The sequence below is a fragment of the Astyanax mexicanus genome, chromosome 15 (assembly GCF_023375975.1).
Source record: "Astyanax mexicanus isolate ESR-SI-001 chromosome 15, AstMex3_surface, whole genome shotgun sequence".
In the NCBI taxonomy this organism is placed as follows: Eukaryota; Metazoa; Chordata; class Actinopteri; order Characiformes; family Acestrorhamphidae; genus Astyanax; species Astyanax mexicanus.
The window spans coordinates 26,152,739-26,175,284 of NC_064422.1; the positions used below are offsets into that span (position 1 = coordinate 26,152,739).

The 22,546-nt window shown below is 38.6% G+C and overlaps 1 protein-coding gene across 2 annotated transcripts; it reads left to right on the forward strand.

The window, feature by feature from the left end:
- The first annotated feature begins 812 nt into the window (after window positions 1-812).
- kcnj19b (potassium inwardly rectifying channel subfamily J member 19b) lies at window positions 813-21,257 on the forward strand. Of its 2 annotated transcripts, XM_049464957.1 has the most exons (5): window positions 813-853; window positions 1,397-1,445; window positions 1,924-3,102; window positions 19,028-19,244; window positions 20,240-21,257. In XM_049464957.1, the coding sequence occupies exons 3-5, from the start codon at window positions 2,431-2,433 to the stop codon at window positions 20,893-20,895; spliced, it is 1,545 nt and encodes a 514-aa protein (XP_049320914.1). In that variant the 5' UTR covers window positions 813-853; window positions 1,397-1,445; window positions 1,924-2,430; the 3' UTR covers window positions 20,896-21,257. The 2 variants fall into 2 exon arrangements, with proteins under 2 accessions (XP_049320914.1, XP_007234128.3); XM_007234066.4 differs by lacking the exon at window positions 813-853 and having other exon boundaries at window positions 907-1,445.
- The last annotated feature ends 1,289 nt before the right edge of the window (window positions 21,258-22,546 follow it).

Sequence of the window (22,546 nt, forward strand, 5' to 3'; positions counted from 1 at the left end):
AGAGACAATATGACAAATATGAAGTGAAAGTAATATTATAACATGCAGCAAATGTCTTCAGTCCCTAAAAAAGAAAACAGTAGGGCTGGAAGGTTAATCTAAATCGTTTGACTAATAGAATTACTGTTTAAATGCAAATTTGTAGTGATTTCCATAATTTGCATTTTTCATGTTTCATAATTTACACTGTCTGTTTTGTTCTTATGTAAGATTTAAAAATCGTAATCAAGAATCGCTCTTACATTTGAGAAATATTGAGATTAATCTATGTATAACATTGCCCAGCCATAGTTGAAAGGTTGTAATGTCACTGATGTTTAAGGTTACTTTCTTAATGGGGTGGTAGCTTGATATTTGTACAAAAAATGTGAATCATTGAAATGCATAAATTATATATATATGTATATATATATATATATATATATCCTTAAAACCTAAGAAAACATAGTGTGTTAATAAAAAATGAAAGAATTCAACTTTACCAGGCAGCACCGCAAAGATGGCAAAAAGTTCAGAAATCAATATTTGATGGAATAACCCTTTAATTACAGTTTTATGCATCTTGGCATGTTTTCCTCCACCAGTCTTACACACTGCTTTTGGACAACTTTATGAAACTCCTGGTGCAAAAATTCAAGCGGTACAGCTTGATTTAATAGCTTGTGATCATCCATCTTCTTCTTGATTGTATTTCAGAGGTTTTCGATTTGGTAAAATCAAAGAAACTCATAATTTTAAATGGTCTCTTATTTTTTCCAGAGCTGTATATGTATTTGTTCTTGATATTCCAGATCCCTCATTACATCCTGAACACTCTTCATTGCTGAACTCCTGAATTCTCCAGTTTTGTGAGGTAAGTGAAGTTCGTTCTCTGAACAGCAGATGGCAACACTGGATCTCGGTTCTTTACCCTCCATTCTCCACTAAATCCCATTCGCTCCGGAGATAGGTGATTGGCTTGGATGCGCACACGCACACGCACACACCCTCTCTCGCGCGCTCGCGTGCATCCCCCCCCTCTGGTCAACGTGGGCTCATCAGGAGCGCGAGTGCCGCAGTTTGCCCGGGCAGTGTAGTGGGTTAGTCACTACTACTACTACTGCTGTTACTAATACAGCCTGGAACTGAGGATTCAGAAGCCCTGAACACGTGAACAGGACACACCAGACTGAGACCCAGGACTGGAACGGAGAAGAAGCTCATTCATGCAGTAGAGAGAGTAACTCAGTCTCTGCTTTTACATCTCAGTGCTGGATTACTTTGAGAGAAGACTCTGAAGGACTGAAGATCAGGAAGATAAGAAAGATGTTCTCTGGATGAAGTTCTGGACTGAAACAAAAAGCTCCTGTTTTTTAACACATTCGCTCATGGACATTCTTTTCTCTTGTTTCCTCAGTTTCACCTAATCTATGGATTTCTCCTCTGAGGAAACCCAGATAGCAAAAGTATGTTGAATTGATGTTCATTTTTTCCATCTCTAATGCACTGAAACTGTGTTAATCTCTGTGCACTTTTATTTTACATTGATTCACCATTGATTCAAAGCTATATGTTTTATAGGCTGTGTTGTTTGTATTAAAGTTTGCTTACATTGTTTTTGAATAGCTTACTTATAATCGTATTCTATTCTTTTAGATTGTACTGTGTTCTTGCAGTGTATAAAGTGACATATCCATATAATGTATAAGTATTATTATTGTTTGTCCAAAGCATTAATTGTGAGTGTAGAAGAGCCACAAACTATTTAAACCTTTCTAATGAACATTGATTCAGTGTCAGAATTTCTTTAAAACGCTATCCGATACATATTAAAAAATGTTAAAAAAAAAGATTATATAAAGGTTGCTCTTTCATCAACACCATTAAAATAGGTTTAGAAGTGCAAAAAATATACATTTATTCAATTTTGTGTTTTGCTTTTAGGGAATTTTTCTCTGGGAACTGCAAAGTCGCTTGGTTCAGTGGAGGCACTCATGACCCGTGCCTCTTATGAAGAGGATAAAGAGGGGGCGTCCTGTGGTAAACTTCAGCAACACTCTTGCGCACTAGGGGTGGGACAAAATATCAGTATTGCGATATATTGTATTGTTTTGCATTATATTATCGATACATGCCACCAAACATAGGTTCTGTAAACTTCTTTAGACTCCCCCCAAATTTGACTTACTGAAGTTGCTGCTTCATTACCTGCAGGGAAGAATATTGGTTGTGAAATTCTGTGAAATTGACACTAGTAAATGCGTAATTTTTGGCATTTTCTTATTTAAGAATATTCCATCTTCTTTTGTAACACACACAGATGCCATGAATGATCTTAGTTAGAGATCTGTTTTGTGATATATATTGAGTATTATATCATATCGTGAGATGCCCTGTGATTTCCACCCCTATTGCACAAGCAATCACGCCACTGCAGCTTAGTAACTGACCATGTCGGCCATCCGACGCAAATTTGGCGACGACTACCAGGTGGTCAACACCAAGACCGGGCATGGCTGCACGTTTCCAGCACCAGCCAAGAGGAAGCGGCAGCGCTTCGTGGAGAAGAACGGCCGCTGCAACGTCCAGCACGGCAACCTGGGCGGAGAGACCAGCCGCTACTTGTCTGATCTCTTCACCACGCTGGTGGACCTGAAGTGGCGCTGGAACTTGCTCATCTTCCTGCTCACCTACACGGTGGCCTGGCTGATCATGGCCTCCATGTGGTGGGTGATCGCCTACATCAGGGGTGACCTGGGACAAGGCCACGACGACTCGTACACACCCTGCGTCGCCAACGTCTACAACTTCCCCTCCGCCTTCCTCTTCTTCATCGAGACAGAGGCCACCATCGGCTACGGCTACCGCTACATCACCGAGAAGTGCCCAGAGGGCATCATCCTCTTCCTCTTTCAGTCGCTGCTGGGCTCCATCGTAGACGCCTTCCTCATCGGATGCATGTTCATCAAGATGTCGCAGCCCAAGAAGCGAGCAGAGACACTCATGTTCAGCCAGGACGCGGTCATCTCCCAGCGAGACGGCAAGCTGTGCCTCATGTTCCGCGTGGGCAACCTGAGGAACAGCCACATGGTGTCGGCGCAGATCAGGTGCAAACTTATTAAGGTAAGGCTACGGCTTTTGGCTTATGATTACTCACAGAGGGGCTTGCAAAAAAATAATTCCTTTCCATGACCTGTAACCATGTAAGGAAGATTTGTGGGCCTGGATGGAGCATAGAGTTAAACACTTTTAGCATAGAGTTGACCCTTTAGGTAACAAGGTCCTGAGACTGACCTACAGGCAGTCAGTGTGGGGTTGTGGTCTCATCAGGATTCCATTGAGTCCCAGTGCACTTTCTATATTTTTAAAATTATTCAAGGTAAAATAACTTAAAAACTATAACATGGTCCTTTTGGTCCGCTCAACAAATTTAGCTCACAGCTGATTTAAGGTGGTCTAAGCTGATATTTGATGGTCAAGGTGGTTGAAATATGGTTATTCAAGTGAAACAGCACTGTAAAAAGTTTCAGTAAATTAAATTTGCAGTAAATTAACATTAAAAAAATTAATAGTGAAGTACTTCCAGCAGAAACATAGCAAAGTTACTGCAAACTTTGCAATAAAGAAAATGGTAACTTGCTCTTATGACCTACAACACTGTGGCCAGGCAGTCAACCATTATATAAAAATATAACCGAATACCCAAGACTACACTGTGATGGTAAATTAGGGGTCAGGAGCCAATAGGAAAGATGTACTTTTTGTATAATATAACATTTCAGTATCTTTTTCATAACTAAGCATATTTAATTAGATATATAAAAAAGCCTGCTGGAAAGTACTGGATGTAATTATCAGACCATGAACATGTGAATATGTACCTCTGAGAGTACCTCCCCCCATGTGACACCTACTTTTTAATTACTTATTGTGTATTGTGAGAGAGGACAGAAATAAAGGGACCCCACATGTTAACACACTGAACATGTCCTGAATTGACACTTGTGATCACAGCTTTCCGATGTTTCATCTAAAGCACACCCAGTTGTGAGATTATGTGAGATTTGTGTGATCATATCTGACCGTCTGTAGCACTTATTTTAACTACAGAAGCTTAGATCATGTATTTCTATGGCTAAATCCATTTTCAGAAATCCAAACCAACCTGGGAAATGGGACTGTGGTCATTTTCAAGGCTAGTTTTTTATCCTTGTTTTTTTAAAAAACCCTAAAGCTCACACTGTGGGGGCTTAATCAGTGGTTTTCAAATCCAGTCCCACACAGCTTCAAGCATTACCTGCCCTGCTACACCTGATCCAGCTCATGAAGGGTCTGATCATTAGTTAATGAGCTGGATCGGGGCAGGGAGTAGTCAGAACTGTGCAGGACAGTGGGTGTCCAGGACTGGACTTGAAAAACACAGTGGCAAATAAATACATGAAACACATTCTCACATTTTCACTGCTGTAGTAGTTAAGTCAAATCTGCAAATCAGATCTGAAAGAATTAAATGAGTAAAGTTGTAGATTGAGATTAATGGCCAAAGACATCCATTTAAGCATCCCTAATTTGAGCATTTTAACAGCATATTCTAGTGTATTGTCAAGATGTTAGAAAATTACATATAAAAACTAACGATTTGTATTTAACTTCTTGTTCTGAAATCCAGTAATAACTTGTATTATTTAATGCACAAAATAGAGCTGTAATTCTTCTTTACATGACAATTCTCTTAAATCTTGAAAGTCAACATATTCGCTTATTCACATAATGGGCTTTTTATTATGAGAAAGCAATAGACAGAATAGCCATTACAAAGGTCAGCAATGTTTATTGAGGTCATACCTATATATTGTATGATAATTGCTAATGTAATATTCGTGACAGACCTAAATATATGTGAATTGACTAAACTGTTGTATTGTGTCTTGTTCAACACACTGAATCACTCTTTATTACATAATAGTGAATTGGTGGAGGCTTAACTATATTTTATTAAACTCCTAAGACCCAAACTCTTGCATGGCATTGTGTTCTATCGCTATATAAAACTAAAGTCCTCATATGTGGACATAATTAAATATTTTGCACATCATTACTAATTGCGACTTCATTGTGTTCTATCAAAATATAAATCTAAAGTCCCAGAAACTACATTAAGTAAAAAAGTAATTCTTTGTTTTTACACTAATCAGGTGCCAATTAGCCCAAATAGCCAAATAGCCTATTGTTTATTTCTCTTTTTGGGCTATTTGGGCTAATTGGCACCTGATTAGTGTAAAAACAAAGAATTACCTTTTTACTTAATGTAGTTTCTGGGACTTTAGATTTATATTTTGATAGAACACAATGAAGTCGCAATTAGTAATGATGTGCAAAATATTTAATTATGTCCACATATGAGGAATTTAGTTTTATATAGCGATAGAACACAATGAAGTCACAATTAGTAATCATGTGCAAAATATTTAATTATGTCCAAATATGAGGACTTTAGTTTTATATTTTGATAGAACACAATGAAGTCACAATTAGTAATGGTGTGCAAAATATTTAATTATGTCCAAATATGAGGACTTTAGTTTTATATTTTGATAGAACACGATGAAGTCACAATTAGTAATGATGTGCAAAATATTTATTTTGTGCCTGAACACAGCAGCTGTTTTTTGCCCGAGTGCAAAAACAAAGTAGAAACAACAGTTGTGCCCCTTTAAGTAATATGGCTCATTTGAAGTGCTGCTTCAACACAAAGAGGTAACAAAGTAAAACACATAAACATTTACCGTATTTAGTGTTAATTTAAATTCCTGAACAAAACCACCTCTAAGTGACAGTATAATGGCCTCATAAGAGGACCCCAGGCGCTTGTAGAGCAAATTTTAGTGTTGTGGTCTAGACAATCCAAAATGTGATGTCCACACATGTGGACACCAGGTCCTAGGAGGGTAAATCAGTTTTTCTGACATCTAAAAATATATCATTTCAATTTGAGCAGTTTTTGCAGCTTAATTTCTGTATATAAACCTTTTGAACTGAAGAAAGTATGGTATATTTTAAAAGTAGAAGTGGTTATAAAGTACCTATTAAACTATGAACTGAGGAGAGAATGGTATGTTTTAAGCTGTGAGTGGTTATAAAGTACCCATCAAGCTCTTACATAAAGAAGGTGAGGGAAACCCAGATTTTATATTATGTAAAGTCATGCACACGTGTGTGGAAGCCTGAGTGAGGGAATGTGAGAGTGTGTGTAGTTTTTAGTAAAAGATGGAATAGGATCTTGCTTGCTTACTTGCTGGGTTGGACTGAGAAGTGTATATATATTGTTTTGTTTATTTAGTCATTACATATTTAAGGCCTATTCATTCATGTGTAGTGGACTAGTGCCTGGTTTGAGCTGCCTCAGACAGTCAGAAAGCCCTGGGCTACTGGCCCCACTAGTCCAGTAAATAATCCGCCCTGTCTACAGTGTGTATTATCCCTTTTGGAAGGTTGCTCCTTTGATCACACAGCGGCTAGGCCGTGAATAAGGGGTTTGCTCTCAAAAAAGGGGGAAAAATGCCACAAGCTCTGAAGTTGATGCAGTTCTGAATATGTGCGCGTCTGTATGTTTATTCTGATATGTTTGGTCACCATAAGCCAGAGGTATGTCAGTGCTGCAGTAATGCTTTTTTCTACAGATGCAACAAAAACATTTTTTTATGAAATTGAAACCAAATAAAAACTAAAAAAGTGCCAAAGGCTGAATATCGAACCTGTTTTTTTTTTGCATTTTATTTGTCACTTTTTTCACAACTTAAATAACTTAAATGCATTTTTGTATTCCTTTCACAAAACTCCAACTTAAAAATACTTATTTAACACTTAACCTATGCCATCAGACATACCAACAAAGCACAACAAAACCTTTACCTGTGCAGTGTTATTCTAGTCATGAATCTACCGCAGTGTTCTCATCAGTAGTAATTCAGTAGTTCTAGTCACATGTGAGAAAATGTACACATGCAGACAGAATACTAAGTCTTAAGTCCTATCCGGACGCGATTAGTTTATCAGGGGGTCCTGGGAAAATGTTCTCTCTTGTTAGGGGGGTCGTCTGTGATTTTATTCCTATCTGGAATGACCATGTATGTGTTTTTCTCAGATGTCCTCTTAGAAAATTACAGGCAGAATTACCTACTGTTTTTCGTTGAACTCAGTGGTCCTCCAGTAATTTTAGTGGGTTTCATCTCCTCACGCTTAATTACATAGCTATTTGTCCACTGCCACGCACCGTAATTACACTTTGGCCACATGTTCCCATGGAGATGCACGTAAACACAACAGTAAGTGGAAATGGAGGAGCTACTGAACGGGGATGTGATGTCATGTAACTGAGAAAGCCTAAAAACTCACTGGTCCTCCTGTTTTTTTCAATTGCAGTCCAGATACAAGAGTTTTATCACTGAGTAGAAGTGTGAAATATTTTTCACAGACGTCCTCCTGAGAAACGTATCCCGTTAGGATAGGACTGATTTAACGTTACTATCCTAGCACTGTACAGCATGTAATTCGGACTAACAATGAAAGTACCTTTTTTTGCCATTTTTAGCTGAATATTGTTGGTTGCCAAATTTTTGCTGCATCGCTAATTGTATGATTCATTGATTCTAAAGTTTTGAAACAATATCATGTTCACAGATTTGCATACTATATGTAGAAAAGAGAAAACAGTAATGGAGAACAAAGGTTTTTTGTGATAGATAAATAAAAAGTGTATATTTTCAGTCCAATATATATATATATATATATATATATATATATGCAAAACTACTATATATATATATATAAATTCACTGTTGGTTTTGGACTGGACAGTAAATAAAATAGCAGTAATTGGAAAACCAGAATTTTTAGTAGTCATAGGTTACTCCTAGACACATGTGTGGACATCCTACATTAAAACTTGCAGTATCACATAATTTTCCAAGTTCATCCTCAGATGACTCCAAATGCAAAAGCACAGTGTAACCCAAGGCGAAGAGTAAGATACCAATAATGTGTGTGCTGAAGCTCTCTGCAGTGATTTCAGTGACCTCACCGCCAGGCAGGAAAGGAAACGGGAAGGCCACCTGTATTGATCTTAAATCGAGCTCACGGTTGACTACAAGGTTAAATGGTGCATGATTGCCGCACAATTGGATTATACTAATCTGAGGAAGTTTAGGAAGAGTCACTCGTTTCCTGAGTGCCTGCGTTTGCCCCCTAAGGACAAAGATAAAGGAGCTACTGTCTCGTTCTAGGCATCCGTTTCCACTGAGAACCGACGCATTACTGTCCGCGCGTCTCCGACACTGCACAGATATCAGCTCTGCTCCTGGTTCTCTAGCTGTCAGGGAATGCTGAGGGGTGGTGGTTCAAAAGCCGTGGGAGTGGATCATTACACCTTTGAAATGTAGCCTTGAGAGACAGAGGGGAAGAGAGAGGGAAAGAGGGAGAGAAAGAGAGAGTGGCTGAGTGACAGGGAGAAAGAGACGCAATATTGCATCCAACTCTCTGCCCAAGGTCACTCACTCACTCACTCACTCACTCACGCTTAGAGCGACTTCAGGTGGGCTGAAGCAAAATGAAAGCATTGAGAACATGAAAACTGAGCATTCCCGCTGATTCTTTTTTATGGATTCTGGATGTAAAAGCAAAGCTCAACATGGCATTTAATATACACTGCAAAAGTTTTGAAGCTCCCCCATATTTTTTCAGTAATCCGCTGGTCGTGCTGCGCGGCTCAGGGATTTTACTGCTTTTACTTTTTCATCCTAGCAGCGACTTTCTTTCTGCCACACTACCTCTAGTCTTTCCTTCACAGCTAAGACTGAGACTGGCTCCAGTGTTAAGCTAAGATACAAGGTGTTGTCATGTGAGTCACCTTCACATAGAAGCTGTTGTCTCGCAAAACAGTACCAGTCAAAAGTTTGGACACAGCTCTTCCCATTTAATGTCTTTTATTTTTTTTAAGATTTTTTACATTGTAAATTTTATATTGAAGACATTGAAGCTATAAAGTAATGCGTGCAGAATTATTTTGCAAGCAAAAAGTGTTAAACCACATTTAGCTTTAAGGGCAGATCCGCACACTCTTGTCTTGAAGAAGGAGTTTCTGGAGGTGCTGAACAATAGTCGCTGCTTTTCCTTCACACTGTGAAGCTCCAGCTCATCTCAAATCATTAAATCACCATCTCAGTTGATCAGGTTTAGATCAGGAGATTGTGGATATAACCAAAGTTATATCAGTATCAGTATCAGCCATGAAAAAGTGGTATCGAGCAACCCCCCAATTTTTAGAATTTTTTTCTCCCTCAGAGCCCTGACAGTTTTCAGCTTCCATTTGTACCATTCAAGGTCACTGGAGTTTGTACCATTTAGGATATTCCCTGGAATTATTTGTGATTCCAGATCAAATAAAGCACAAAACGTCGTGGGGTGTTTTAAAATGTATAATGCATAAACTCAAAATAAAAAACTTAAAACATAAAAATGAGCAGTTAGAATAAACGCTCACACTGCTGGATTAATTGCCTGTTTTTTTAGACCCGCCTCTAGCCTTTCTCCTCTGCTATGCCCTCAGATTAATTTTCGATGAGACAGAGCTGCTGCTGCTGCTTCTCGAACACCCTCAGACTTATCTGATACCAAACCTCCATAAGACCCTTTTTTCATTCTTCTTCTTTTTTATCAGAAAAAGGCAGCACCAGTTTGGGCTGGAATATTCTCTGTGATAGACTTTGGTGGTTTCCTAATCATCCTTTCGGCGGAGAGTGAGGCGAAGTTAGAGCCGGAGAGAGAGACGGAAATGGAGGCAAGGCAGGATTACAGGAACAGAAGTGGAGAGAGAGTAAGGGGAGAAGAAAGAGTCGAGAGAAGACATGAAGGACACACTTGATCACAGCTAGAAGGACTGGAGTGTTCAAGATTGGTGTGTGTGTGTGTGGGAGGGGGTTGGGAGGAGGGCTGTTGTACACTCCAGGGTTTGAAAAAAGGAGAAATTGATTGACAGCCGATGTCTCTCCTTGTGCTGAGAGCAGTGGATGTGAGCAGGCGCATTGCGGAGAGGCCAGGTGACGGATGGCTGACTTCACTGGCTCTTTCCCTCTTTCCCTGTCTCTCTCTCTCTTACTTTCCCTCTCTCTCTCTCTCATTTTCTCTCTCTCTCTATTCCCCCCCACTCGTGTACCCCAACACAGAGCAATAGATAGCGAAAGCGTCCAGTGGACAAGCCTCCACAGCAGCACTCTCACATCAGTGTGCAGCGTAAGCACTCTGTCCCGCCTCAGAGATTTACACCCTCACTACAACACTTACACAGGCGGAACTACAGCAGAGGTGAAAACAAAGTGCACACGTCTCAGATTAGACCCTCGGTTCGGTCAAAGCAAACCGTTCCAGAGCTTAGTCAACCAATTATTCAACCAGTCAGTCATTACAAACTTTACTTCTCTGCAGGATGCAGTATTATGTGTGGGAACAACCTCCTAAGTGTTTTTAGGAGACCTATTTTTGTGCTCTAACAAAGCATTGAGTGGATAGTTCCTCTAAAAGTGATGTCAAATTACATTTGCATTTACATTTACGCCATTTGGCTGATGCTCTTATCCAGAGCAACTCATAAGGTTATTCCTATTACAGAGGTGGGTAAATGTAGTGTAAGGAGTCTTGTCCAAGGACTCTTAGGATTAGTGTAGCACAGCATTCAGTCACCTAGACCTGGAATTGAACCCCAGTCTTCCACATGGTAGCTCACTGGCAGGTGATGGTGTTATTTACTGCACCACACCAACCTCGCCAATTGTGTGTAGAACGAAAAGAAATCTGTAATACCTCAAAATATAACATTGTGCATAACTGTTAATTTAAATAAATTAGTACCCTGTGTTTTTATAGCTCTATTTGGACAGGAGCAGTTTTACAAGGACAGGTGGTGTATTAAAATTTTACTACATGATATCTGTACAATTCATAACTGTTTTGCATAGAATTAGACATCTCTACATAAATAACCAAGATAGACTCTATTTACGCACCGCTTAACAGCATCATTTGATCACTTGTGTGAAAGTTAATTATAGATAGTATGAAGATGATAACCAACCTACACAATGGGCTCAGTATTAAGAGCTGGGTACTCACTTTATTCCATTAGTTTTGTCTCTGCCACCAAAAGTGCCCAAACACAACTTATTACATACAGCTCTGGGGAAAAAAAAAAAACACTTAAAAATTATGAGATTCTTTGATCTTACCAAATTCAAAACCTCTGGAATATAATCAAGGGAAGGATGGATGATCACAAGCCATCAAACCTTAATAAACCCAGCTTACATTTTGGCACCAGGAGTGGCATAAAGTTATCCAAAGCAGTGTGTAAGACTGGTGGAGGAGAACATGCCAAGATGGATGAAAACTGTGATTAAAAAACAGGGTTATTCCACCAAATATTGATTTCTGAACTCTTTATAAACATGAACTTGTTTTCTTTGCATTATTTGAGGTCTGAAAGCTCTGCATCACTTTTTGTTATTTCTACAAATAAATGCTCCAAATGACAATTTCTTTATTTGGAATTTAGGAGAAATGTTGTCTGTAGTTTATAGAATACAACCACTGTGTTTATTTTAGTAGCTTGTGGTTATTTGCATCAGTGACAGTGAGCTCTTGTATATTTAATGGCAAATATTTACTAACTTAATAGGTAAAACAAGGTTAACCTCTGAGATCAGCATCAGAAAAATGTTTCTCACTTTATAAAGGTTTCTTTATAACAAAGGATATTTCCCAGACTCATGATTGCTTGCTCTGCCAGTTTGGTTCATTTGGTCTAGTGTTAAAACTGTTTTCAGTTCAGCTAATCTCTGATCCTCCTGAAATTGGTGTTCTGGGGTTCACTCCCAAGTAAAATAATAAAAAACAGCAAACAGCTACAGCTTATTTCCACCAATTTGAAAGTCTTCATGCAGAAAAGTGACACCTGATTTAAATCAGCAGTTCAGGTTGTGTTCTTGTGTGTGAAAGCAAACCAGTGATAAAAAGCCCCTCCTCCAAACACCCCAAGTTTATTAGGGATAAGGGTTATAATCTCACATGCAGTGAACAAAAGCAGAAGAAAGCAGATGGGTGTAGTGAGAAGACAGGAGCTTCATGGTTAGAATAACAGGGCTTTAATGCTGCATCTTCTGGGAGTTGGATCAGACAGACAGGCAAGGGCCTCCAACACTGTCATTATTAAACATCACCTGAGACTCGGCAAAGGGAATCGGTGGACCGCGGGCCTAAACATTGGCAACGCTGCTAAAGATTGCCCTCCCAAAGCTGCTGTTCTCCTCAAATCACCTCCCAACTGCAGGGAACCAGAATCTTTGGGGTTGGTGTTGTCTCAGTTCTCTCCATAGGCTTTCCCTTCAAAGGAACACAAAAGCAGAATATGCCAGCCAGGCTGTAGACTGTAGCCATTTGTGTTCAGCTTCTCTTATCGCTACAGAAGAATGGTCCAAATAATGGTGCAGTAAACAGGAAATTAGCATGATTTGTGAAGAAGCAGGATGAGGCAAATAATTTTTTTTGGAGGAAAACAAGGCTTGCTTTTTACTTTTTATTTGCAAGGATTGAACAAGGAAGGGACAGAGGCACAACAATCAACAGTCAACTTAACCTTGATTTGCAGGTGTAGAACCACAGGAACTCAATCTTTCCAGCAGTAATAATCAGAAATCCTTCTATTTTCTGTATCTCTAACAGCTGACATCTCACTGTTTCCCTGTGGGTGTTGTGATAGTTCTGAGATTTTGCTTTTGCTGCAGTCTTTTATGGAAAAATGTGCTTGTATGTGTAGAAGCATGCCTATTAGTCCTGTGACTATAATTACGTGATCTTTACATAATACAATATATTTACACGACCTCAGTATTATTAGCTAACCTCAGTACTGCCAGCTGTGTTTAATAAGCAGAACTTATTTATATGAATGAGCTAGGGTGGTGGGTCATTCTCAGCAGTTCAGTCATACTGACATGGTGGAAGTGCTGGTATTAGTGGATCAGATACAGCAGTACTGCTGGAGTTTTTAAACACTTCAGTGTCCCTGCTGGACTGAGACTAGTCCACAAACCAGAACCGACATGTGAGCACCGTCCTGTGGACCGTGTACTGTGGGCAGCATCCTATGACAACTGATAGAGGACCATAGGATAACTTTACATTAGAGTTTAGATAGGGCCAAAAAAAAAAACGACCCGCCCCAAAAATTGCCATTATGAGCCCAATTCAAACCCAACATTGTTTTAGAAAGTAGAGCGTTAAAACTGAGAGAAAAACATTTGTGGGATGTTTGAATAAGCAAAATCTGTTCCGAATGATGTTAATTAACATTGCAACACTGAAGAAGCATAGACCTAATATTTAAGAAAAATGTTTTTTTTTTAGAACAGCTAAACACATCGCTGCAAGACAAGTGTCGACAAGTGGAGGAGAGAATATAAGCTATACTTTACATTAACAGGTTGGAGCCGCTAGTTAGTAGTGTCTAATAGAGTGGGCAGTGAGTGGGCATCCTGTTTAAAAACAAGGAGATGGCATAATATTATGCTGGATAAATGTTCATCATATTGTATAAAATCATCTTAAAATGACAATAATATTGTTGTTCACAATTATTTCAGGAATAATAAATCTCACCCAAAACAACAATTATCATGAAAGCCCTAATGCCCACGTATCCTACAAGCATGCATGAGGTAAGTGTGTGTGAGTGTGTTTGTGTGTGTGTGTTGGAAGTTTCTCACGTACGTTCGGCCGACGTGTGGGTACTGCATCTACCCAGTGAAAAGTCGCACCCCTTGCTCCGGGTACGCCACCATGAGCGAGGCTCAGTCTGTTCACCATCTGGAGCCGCCAGCGCAGGCGGCCAGCTCTAACCCACTCTCCAGCCAGCCCCTTATGCTCAGTCAAAGTCAAAAGAATGCATACTGGAATTAACAAAGGAAATGATGCCTAACTCACACACTGACTATATTAATCTAACTATAAATTCCATATAACAAAAGATGTAATTCTGTGCATTAAATTATATATCAGCCCACAGCAAATCTCAGGAAGCGTTCGTCGTGTTTACCCCTAAGCTCTTATGCAATCTGGCTCAGATGAACCTGGTGCTGTACGTGGGCTGAAAACAGGGTCCTGCAGGCTGACGGCAGGAACAGTGTATAAAGTGGGTTTAGTTTTTTCTTTAATAATTGCATGCTTACACAATGGGCATTTTGATTGACAGTTCTGCCAGTAGCTATGAAAAATCTTCCTCACTTTTTAAAACAAACTTTTTCATATATGTATGTATACCAAATGCTTATACATTTATGTATGTTATTTTAGACAAAAACACAAAAATAATAGATTTCAGACTCTGAGTGCTCCAGTGGGCTAAGTGCTGCCACTATGATCAGGAGATTGCTGAATCCTGTCCATGTAGCTTGCCATCGGCTACCGGAGCCCCGAGAGAGTACAATTGGCCTTGCTCTTTATCTCTCTGGAGAGATGGTGCTCTCTCTCCACATCACTCCAAAGGGTGATGTCGATCAGCACAAGCTGTCTGTGAGCTAATGTATCGGAAACGACTCAAACGAGTTGCTGCGCTTTCCTCCGAGTGCGCTGTGATGCTACTCAGCAATGCTGCATCAGTTTGAAAAGAGGCGGTGACAGACTTCACATGTATTGGAGGAGGCATTTGCTTGTCTTCACCCTCCTAGAGAGAAAAAGATAAAAATTAGGCATGAACTGAAACATTTTTTTTTGTCAAAACCAGAAATTAAACAAAACCAGACATTAAACCGGAGGTTTTCATAAATTTTACCACTTTTTCTTAACAGTGAACAAATAATTTTTTTTCTTAGTCACTGTTGCCACTGTTAGTCACTGTTACTTGTGCTTATTCAAAAGAGGCTTGGACCCGTATCCCTGTAAATCTTTTGAAAAAATAACATTTTTAGAAAAAGTGTTATATAAATAAAATATTATATAAATAAATAACTATATATAAAAGAACAATTGCAAAACTACATTTAAAAATCTTAATTTACCCTTATGACTCACTAGAGGTTTTGCTTGTAAGTCGGCCACACTAGGCTAAGTAAGAGACTAAGCAAGCTAGCACATATAAAAGGCAGGTGGGAGATAAGTAAATGAGTCATTGTTTGAGTCTTTTTCGCATGCGCTATGTGCTTCTCTCTTGTACCCACACATCTCTTGGTGCAGCTGTGCAGCTCCTCCTCGACATGAGCGTGTATTTCAGACCAGCTGTTTTCTCTCCACTCCAGGAAAAGACGATCCACATATGAGCTGCTAACTCATCAATTTCCCTTTATAAATCTACGAGTCGTCTCTCAAATATGATGTTTTGTGTTGTTGGTAAAGAAAGCGGCATTTATACACATATCAATGTGCGCATGTGAGGCGTTTCAGAGAGAGATTCGTTTACGTTACACACAGATACAGGTCACTTAAATTTACTTCACTTTTACATCAGGATAGCCAAATCCGATCTGAGCAAAAAAAAACGAATTTGAGCAATGTGGCTTGTAATGTGAACGTAGCCTTAGATAGAGCAGATCAGATTGGGCGTAAACCACTATGTGTGGACAGAAACTTAGCTGAAAGAAACGTTTTCAGCCTGGGTTTAAAGGCTTCCAATGTTCACAATGGCACATCTAATACTGTTCAACTGTCAACTGATTCCATTCATGGGATATTACATTAAAAAAATTACATATTAAAATGTGTGCATAAAACCAGTGGTCAGTTTTGAGCTCCAAAAAACGTACACAATCTTTACCCAAGATCATCCTTCATTCTGAATAGGGAGACATTCTCGCATATGTAAATCTAGTAGTTGTTCTTTAGTTTGTGTGTAAATTTTATAATAAATGTCTGGTAAATTCCCTATGATAACGTTAAAAACTGAATTTCATCCAATATAACAAGAGTTTTTTCCCTTATTTTCTTTTTAGAAATATATTTTTTTTTGCGTGAAAGAAACAATATGTCATTCATAAGCCTGTCTTAAATTTTTGTTTTTGTTTCTGGCTCTATTTTTATTAGAGAAAGTCCATCAGCAAGTCCAGAATGACAGCCTAGCGTGGCTCTAACGCAGATGTCAGAGGCGGGATGTTGCTAGCTCAAATTCAAATTAGAGAATGTTTATAATATCAGCATGCAGCATGGATTTGACATCTGTACAGTTAATTAACGGAACCAGACAGGCTTGCTCGTGAGCAGTTGCTGAGGCAAACGACTTTCACGCTTCTCTGGAAGATGAACAGGATCATTTCTGTCTGTACTTTAGAGTTCATTTATCACTGCAGAACAGTGCGGTAAGATCAGCGCTAGCCTTTTACCTACGTTCTCTCACTGTGCATCTCAAGACTGCTGTGCCTGCTTCTGTACCATTAGCAGTTATCAGTGTGATTGGCAGACCCAATCAGATCAAACCTCTGCAGAAGAAATACACTTAAGATATGCAGCACCTGAGCAGCTTCTTACAGTTTATATTATTTTGAACGTCTGACAGATGTTTCAGAAACTTAAAAAAAGCTAAATTTGGCACTAAATTATGGTTGGTCTCGCAGAAAATTAATAATCATAAGAATGAGCACTCTCTACTTCAAAATGATTTTGAGATTTGAAATAAATTATCAAATGTGTTTTTTGTTTTTTATTGTATTTAGCATAAGGGTGTACGTTTGTGTTGAATATCAAAAAGGTTGAGCATGACCTTCGATGGGTGACATGCAAGACCAAATTTTTATATATATTTTTTAATTATAGATCATAAACATTACATTGTTTAAAGAGTACCTTTTGAATAATTATGTCAGTATTTCTTGAATGTTTACATGCCTCTATCAATGTCAGTGTTGTTTTCTGATTAGATCTCTGTCAAATTATAGATTTATAGCACAATTTGTCATAGCATTTTTGTTTCCAATATATTATCAATATGTGGCACCAAATATTGACATATTATTGTAAAATAGGCGCTCTAAACTACCTAAGACGTGTGGTGAAGCATATTGGTTGTCAAATGTATTCAGTAAAACTGACACCAATAAATCCATAATTAATAATAATTAATAATAATCCAATAATTCCTGGTATTTGCTTATTTAGGAGTATTTTATTCTCTTTAATAACACAGCTGTCTGAAGTATCGTAGAGTATTTTCTTGTGATATATATAGAGTATTACAGAATCACAGTATTGTGATATCATTATTATCGCGGGCAACATGATCCAATCATATCATGGGATACCCATCAATTTCTAACCTTAATATAGATATTGAATATTTATTTGCTTTATTTGTTAACTAGCAAAGTGTAGAAATTCATCACTGGCAGTTTTGTGTTAGAAATGACTTAATGACAGTTTTAACTGCTTTAAAAAAAAAGGACCAGATATCATAGACTACTTAATTGTCCTTTTCAACTTGCATACATGCATAGATGGAACTCTAATGATACCACACTTACAGTACCTTAGTTAACATACTTGCTAAACACTTGCAGAAAGCCAGAAGCTATTGTATGGTTTTATTTTTACATTTTAGTTCCATGCAGACACATAGTCCACTGCAGAGGCTCTCTGATCTCTGTGTGAATGAAGGGCTTATTTGTTGGATTAAGGATTTTTTTCCCATCGTCCCCCACAGAGTGTCTGGGAAGAGCGTTATGTCATAGCAACTTCTACTAAGTACAGGAGCACCTAAAAAAATATTGTGGTTATAGAAGATGGATGTTTAAAATGTTTAAACAAAAAGCAATTTTAGGAAGGTGGTACTAAAATGTATTTTAAAGCAAATCAGTTAAGTAATAAACTACTTACATTTCAGTTAATTAAGAGAACAGAACATGAGAATATCTCAATCATACATGCATGTGTTTAGGTGGGTCTTGAACTTTTCAATAGCAGTCAGTGTGACCTCTATCTCTACAGTATAAATGTATGTTAACATAACCTGTTAGTGTTGGTGTTGGTGCTAATGGAGCATTAACTAGTGCTGCTCTCATCCTAAGAGGGAGCAACATGAATTGTGTATTGGGTCAGAATTCCCTAGATACACTCCTGAAAAGGATACCTATGATTAAACCGATTATAACATGGCCTAATCTATTAACACTATGGCACGAGGACCCTATATAATACTTCTATCATACAGTATATTGCTGTTCACAGACACTCTTTTGTGTCGAACATAAAAGTGGGCTGTTTAGACAGATGTCAGATATGGGTCATATTAAAAAGATTGTGTGAACAGCTAAAAATAAAGAAATTATTTGGTAAGAAATTTGAATTTCTAAACAGCCAAAAATATAGCCGATCTGGTGTGAAATTTGAATTTCTAAACAGCTAAAAATAACTGCTTTGGTAGGAAATTTGAATTTTTAAACAGCTAAAAATAAACAACTGTTTTGGTAAGATATTTGAATTTGGGTCACTTTCAGTCTTTCTCAGTTAATTAGCATTATTATAGTGGAATCATAACAGTTTCTATGAAAAAGCTTGATTGCTAATTATTTTCAAGATATTATTTGATGATTTTTTTTAATTAAACTTCAAAAGAGCTGACTGTTCAGATTATGTTTATTTTATTGGACTTACTGCATTTAATATATATATATATATATTACATATTACATTTCTCTTCAATACTAATCCAGAATTCAGTCCCAATTGGTGCATTTTATAATGTCTGTTTACTGCAATTTGCAAGTAAGGATAAATCATTGGCATAGACCAAGAGAAAATGTTATTTACAAGAACAGTTATGATTTTTTTCTTTTCTTAATAATCATAAATTGATGATTTGACTCTCTGCTTGTCCCTTAGGTTGTGGGAAGATACCACAAATTTTTCAGGCTGCATAATCAGCCCACTCTCTGTGTCTGTATGTATCTTCATTTCTGTATCTCTCTCTCTCTCTCTCTCTCTCTCTCTCTCTCTCTCTCTCTCTCTGTCTCTCTGTCTCCAGTCTCGTCAGACTCCTGAGGGCGAGTTTCTGCCTCTGGACCAGAGGGAGTTGGACGTGGGCTTCGGGACGGGCGCCGATCAGCTCTTCCTCGTCTCTCCTCTCACCATCTGCCATGAGATAAACCCCAAGAGCCCCTTCTTCGACCTCTCCCAGCGCTCCCTCATGAGTGAGCAGTTTGAGATCGTCGTGATTCTAGAGGGCATCGTAGAAACCACAGGTTAGCGTCCTGCTGAGATTACTGGATAAACAAATGGATCAGGACTCTAAATGATTCATGTCCAGCCATTTTGTGGTTTGTGAGAAAACATGGATAAATATAGCTGCACTGAAAGCTAAAAGCAGTGCTTTACTGTCTGTGTGTGTTAAATGGATCACATATCAGGTTTTTGGCACTGTTTGGGAGAGAATTTACTGTGTGCTGTAAACAGTGTTCAAAACGTACCATTCATTCACAAACAGAACTTTCTTTATGGCTGTGACATTTAGTCTATTAGATCGACCATTCGTGTAATTGATATTGATGTTATAATAGGATTGTTAACAGTCTGTGATTGTAATTTGTTTGTTTTAAAAGAATCAAGAATGCAAAAATGTATTATACAGTATATTGAATTTGTAAGATTAACCAACTTTACTAAAGATGAAAAAACGTCTTTATCTCCCAGTGCAAGTCAATGAAACAACATTTATTTTTAATTTAGAGCATTTATATTATTCTATTTTTTTTCACACATTGTAAACAACTGCCAGATTCACATTATGTTAAAGATAAAAAATCTGTACAGTGTACAGTATAATGAATATACTGTATTTTTGCTTGAGAGTGACAATATATTTTATATCTTCTATATCTTTACAATACATTGACAACAATTTACAAAATGTTTATAGAGTAGTAGGAATTTGGTCAATTACTTTGGAAAATGAATTTCAAATCAATCATATAATTTCAATTTACTTTTCATGATCAATCCAGCCATTAAACCGTTTGTACATTTCAAAAAGAAATTGTGCTTTTTTTATTCATTTGCATGTTTTCTGGTTGGATCAGAGTGTTTGTCACGTTCACAAGAATAACTCAAACATTATTACATTAAAGGTGAAATATTTTATGTTTATGTAAAATAAAATTAAATATAAAAGGAAAAAGTATGTTTTTTCCTCCAAGCTGAATAATTTCCCCTGACTGATTTCTCTCTTTATTCCATAAAGGTATGACCTGCCAGGCCCGTACATCCTACACTGAGGACGAGGTTCTGTGGGGTCACCGCTTTCTTCCTGTAATGTCTCTGGAGGAGGGCTTCTTCCGGGTTGACTACTCTCAGTTCCACAGCACCTTTGAGGTTAACACACCACCCTACAGCGTCAAGGAGCAAGAGGAGACGTCCTGCCTGCCCTCCCCAGCTCCCCCACTCACCCCCACCCCAGGTGACCCCAGGAACAGCCGCAGGGAGCGCATCTTCTCCCTGGACGCCGCTCCGCAGGAGGAGCCTGTCTCCAGGCTGCCCAGCAAGCTCCAGCGCATGAGCTCCAGAAATGGCAAAGAGACCCTGAAAGCCAGCAGCGGTCCAGCAGCACAGCAGGCCAGCGAGAAAGCATCCAGCACGGGGGACCTGCCCCTGAGGATCCAGCGTGTGGGCTCCTTTGCCAGCCCAGAGGACCCGGGAGGAAACCAACAGCTTAATCTGAAGCCTCTGAAGATCAGTTCAGAGACCCACACCCAGTCAACGGGAGAACTAGAGCACCACAGACTGACTCCGCTGCCTCCACCCATTCCAGGGCCAAATCTCAACCCCCTGCCCGCAGTCGGCAGCCGGCCAGAGGACAATCTGCCCGCCAAACTCCGTCGGATGAACGCGGACCGCTGAGGCTTATAACCAATGGACTCGAGACACAGACATACAAGCAAAACGCCTAGGAGGCCAGAGCTCGTAATTATAGCAAGATTTTAATATATACCTATACTGGACTATACTGTGATTCTTTTAAATCAGTGGTTCCTGGCTCTGGTTCTGGAGTATCTCTATATATTGTTTGGTGCGATTAATAAGCATCAATACCGAAACATATTCTCTAAATACATTTTACGCAGGAAACAAATCACAGGATCAGATTTGAATACAAAAAAATATTGTTTTTAAAACATGATACAGCTTGTTTTAATTGGACTTTTTAAAACTTTGTTTATGAAATAAAAATAAAATACACAATCAAGAAAAACTACACAAAACTACCACAATTACAGAAAGAAAACTGTATTTTTAACTATGCATCCCAATAGATGGCTCTCCTTTATTTAGCACACCACTTAGCACAATGCTAGCCAGTGCGGGCATCTGCTAGCTGATGTAAAAGGGTTGGCATGTGATAAAGTTAGCATTCTCCTCCAAGCGTGAAGAAGAGATGGTGGGCTTTATATGGCTTTATATGTAAGATAGGAGGAGTCCTAACAAGTCGGGTAGATAATCAACCAAAAATATGATTTTGCACTAGTTCTGGCTTGGATTGTGCATTATTTGTGTCCCCTTGCCCACCGACATTTCTAACAGCATTTGCTTGCTGCAATGCTCAGCAGATTTGCATGAAATATAGTTGAGAATTTTAAGGATGCACTTTCTGTGCCTCTGAAAGCTATGCTTGCTAAGTGCTATATTTTTGTTGAATTTAGGAAGTGTGCAGAAATGTCTATTTGAATATTTAAAGTTATTTCAGCGCTAGCTGCTAGCATGTTTCAGCCCAGCTATTTAGTCAAACAAGATACCTACAATGGCACGGAGGAGCATGTCTTCACTGGCAGTTAATACAATAAAACAATGCACTTTGGCTTTAGTTTAGTTTAGATTTATTTATTTTTTAAGATAACTGTAACAGGCAGAAATAGGTTCCTTACTATGCTCCTTGTCTGTGCTCTGCTTAAGATAATAGACTTTTTCTAACAGGCCATCTCTCCATATGCAGCATTTTAAACACAGTAAGCTAAGCATCGCCTAGTGATTGTAAATATACAGTATAAACTGTTGATTTAGTTTGCTTAGGAAAGCATGTTCTAGTCAGTTAATCAAATGTGGATGAGCAGTGTTACAGATTTGTGCTTACCCAGCCAACATTATCATGTGCTGCTCATTATTATGGGCAGAACTTGGGCTAGGTGGGTTCTGGATGGGTATAGTGGGCTCTATTTGTTTTTGGTGGGACCCAGTTGGTCTTCCCAAATTGGCCCCATCATTACAGCTCTCCTTAATCCCACATGGGTCCCCAGACGGGGCCAATATTTAACCCTCATGTCACATCACTGACATTCACAGGAGGGGCCCACATGAAATCCATAAACAACAGTTTCTCTTTTGCATTTATGATACCCGTGCAATTAAGATGAAAATTTAGAATGAGCCATAGAGTATTTTCCAACCATTATTAAGAAAACAGTTCTTCTCACCAACGTTTTCTTATTTGAGATTTCTTCAATTTGCAAGGTCAGTGGAATCCTTCATTATCAGTTCAGTAGTTCAAACACTGTTT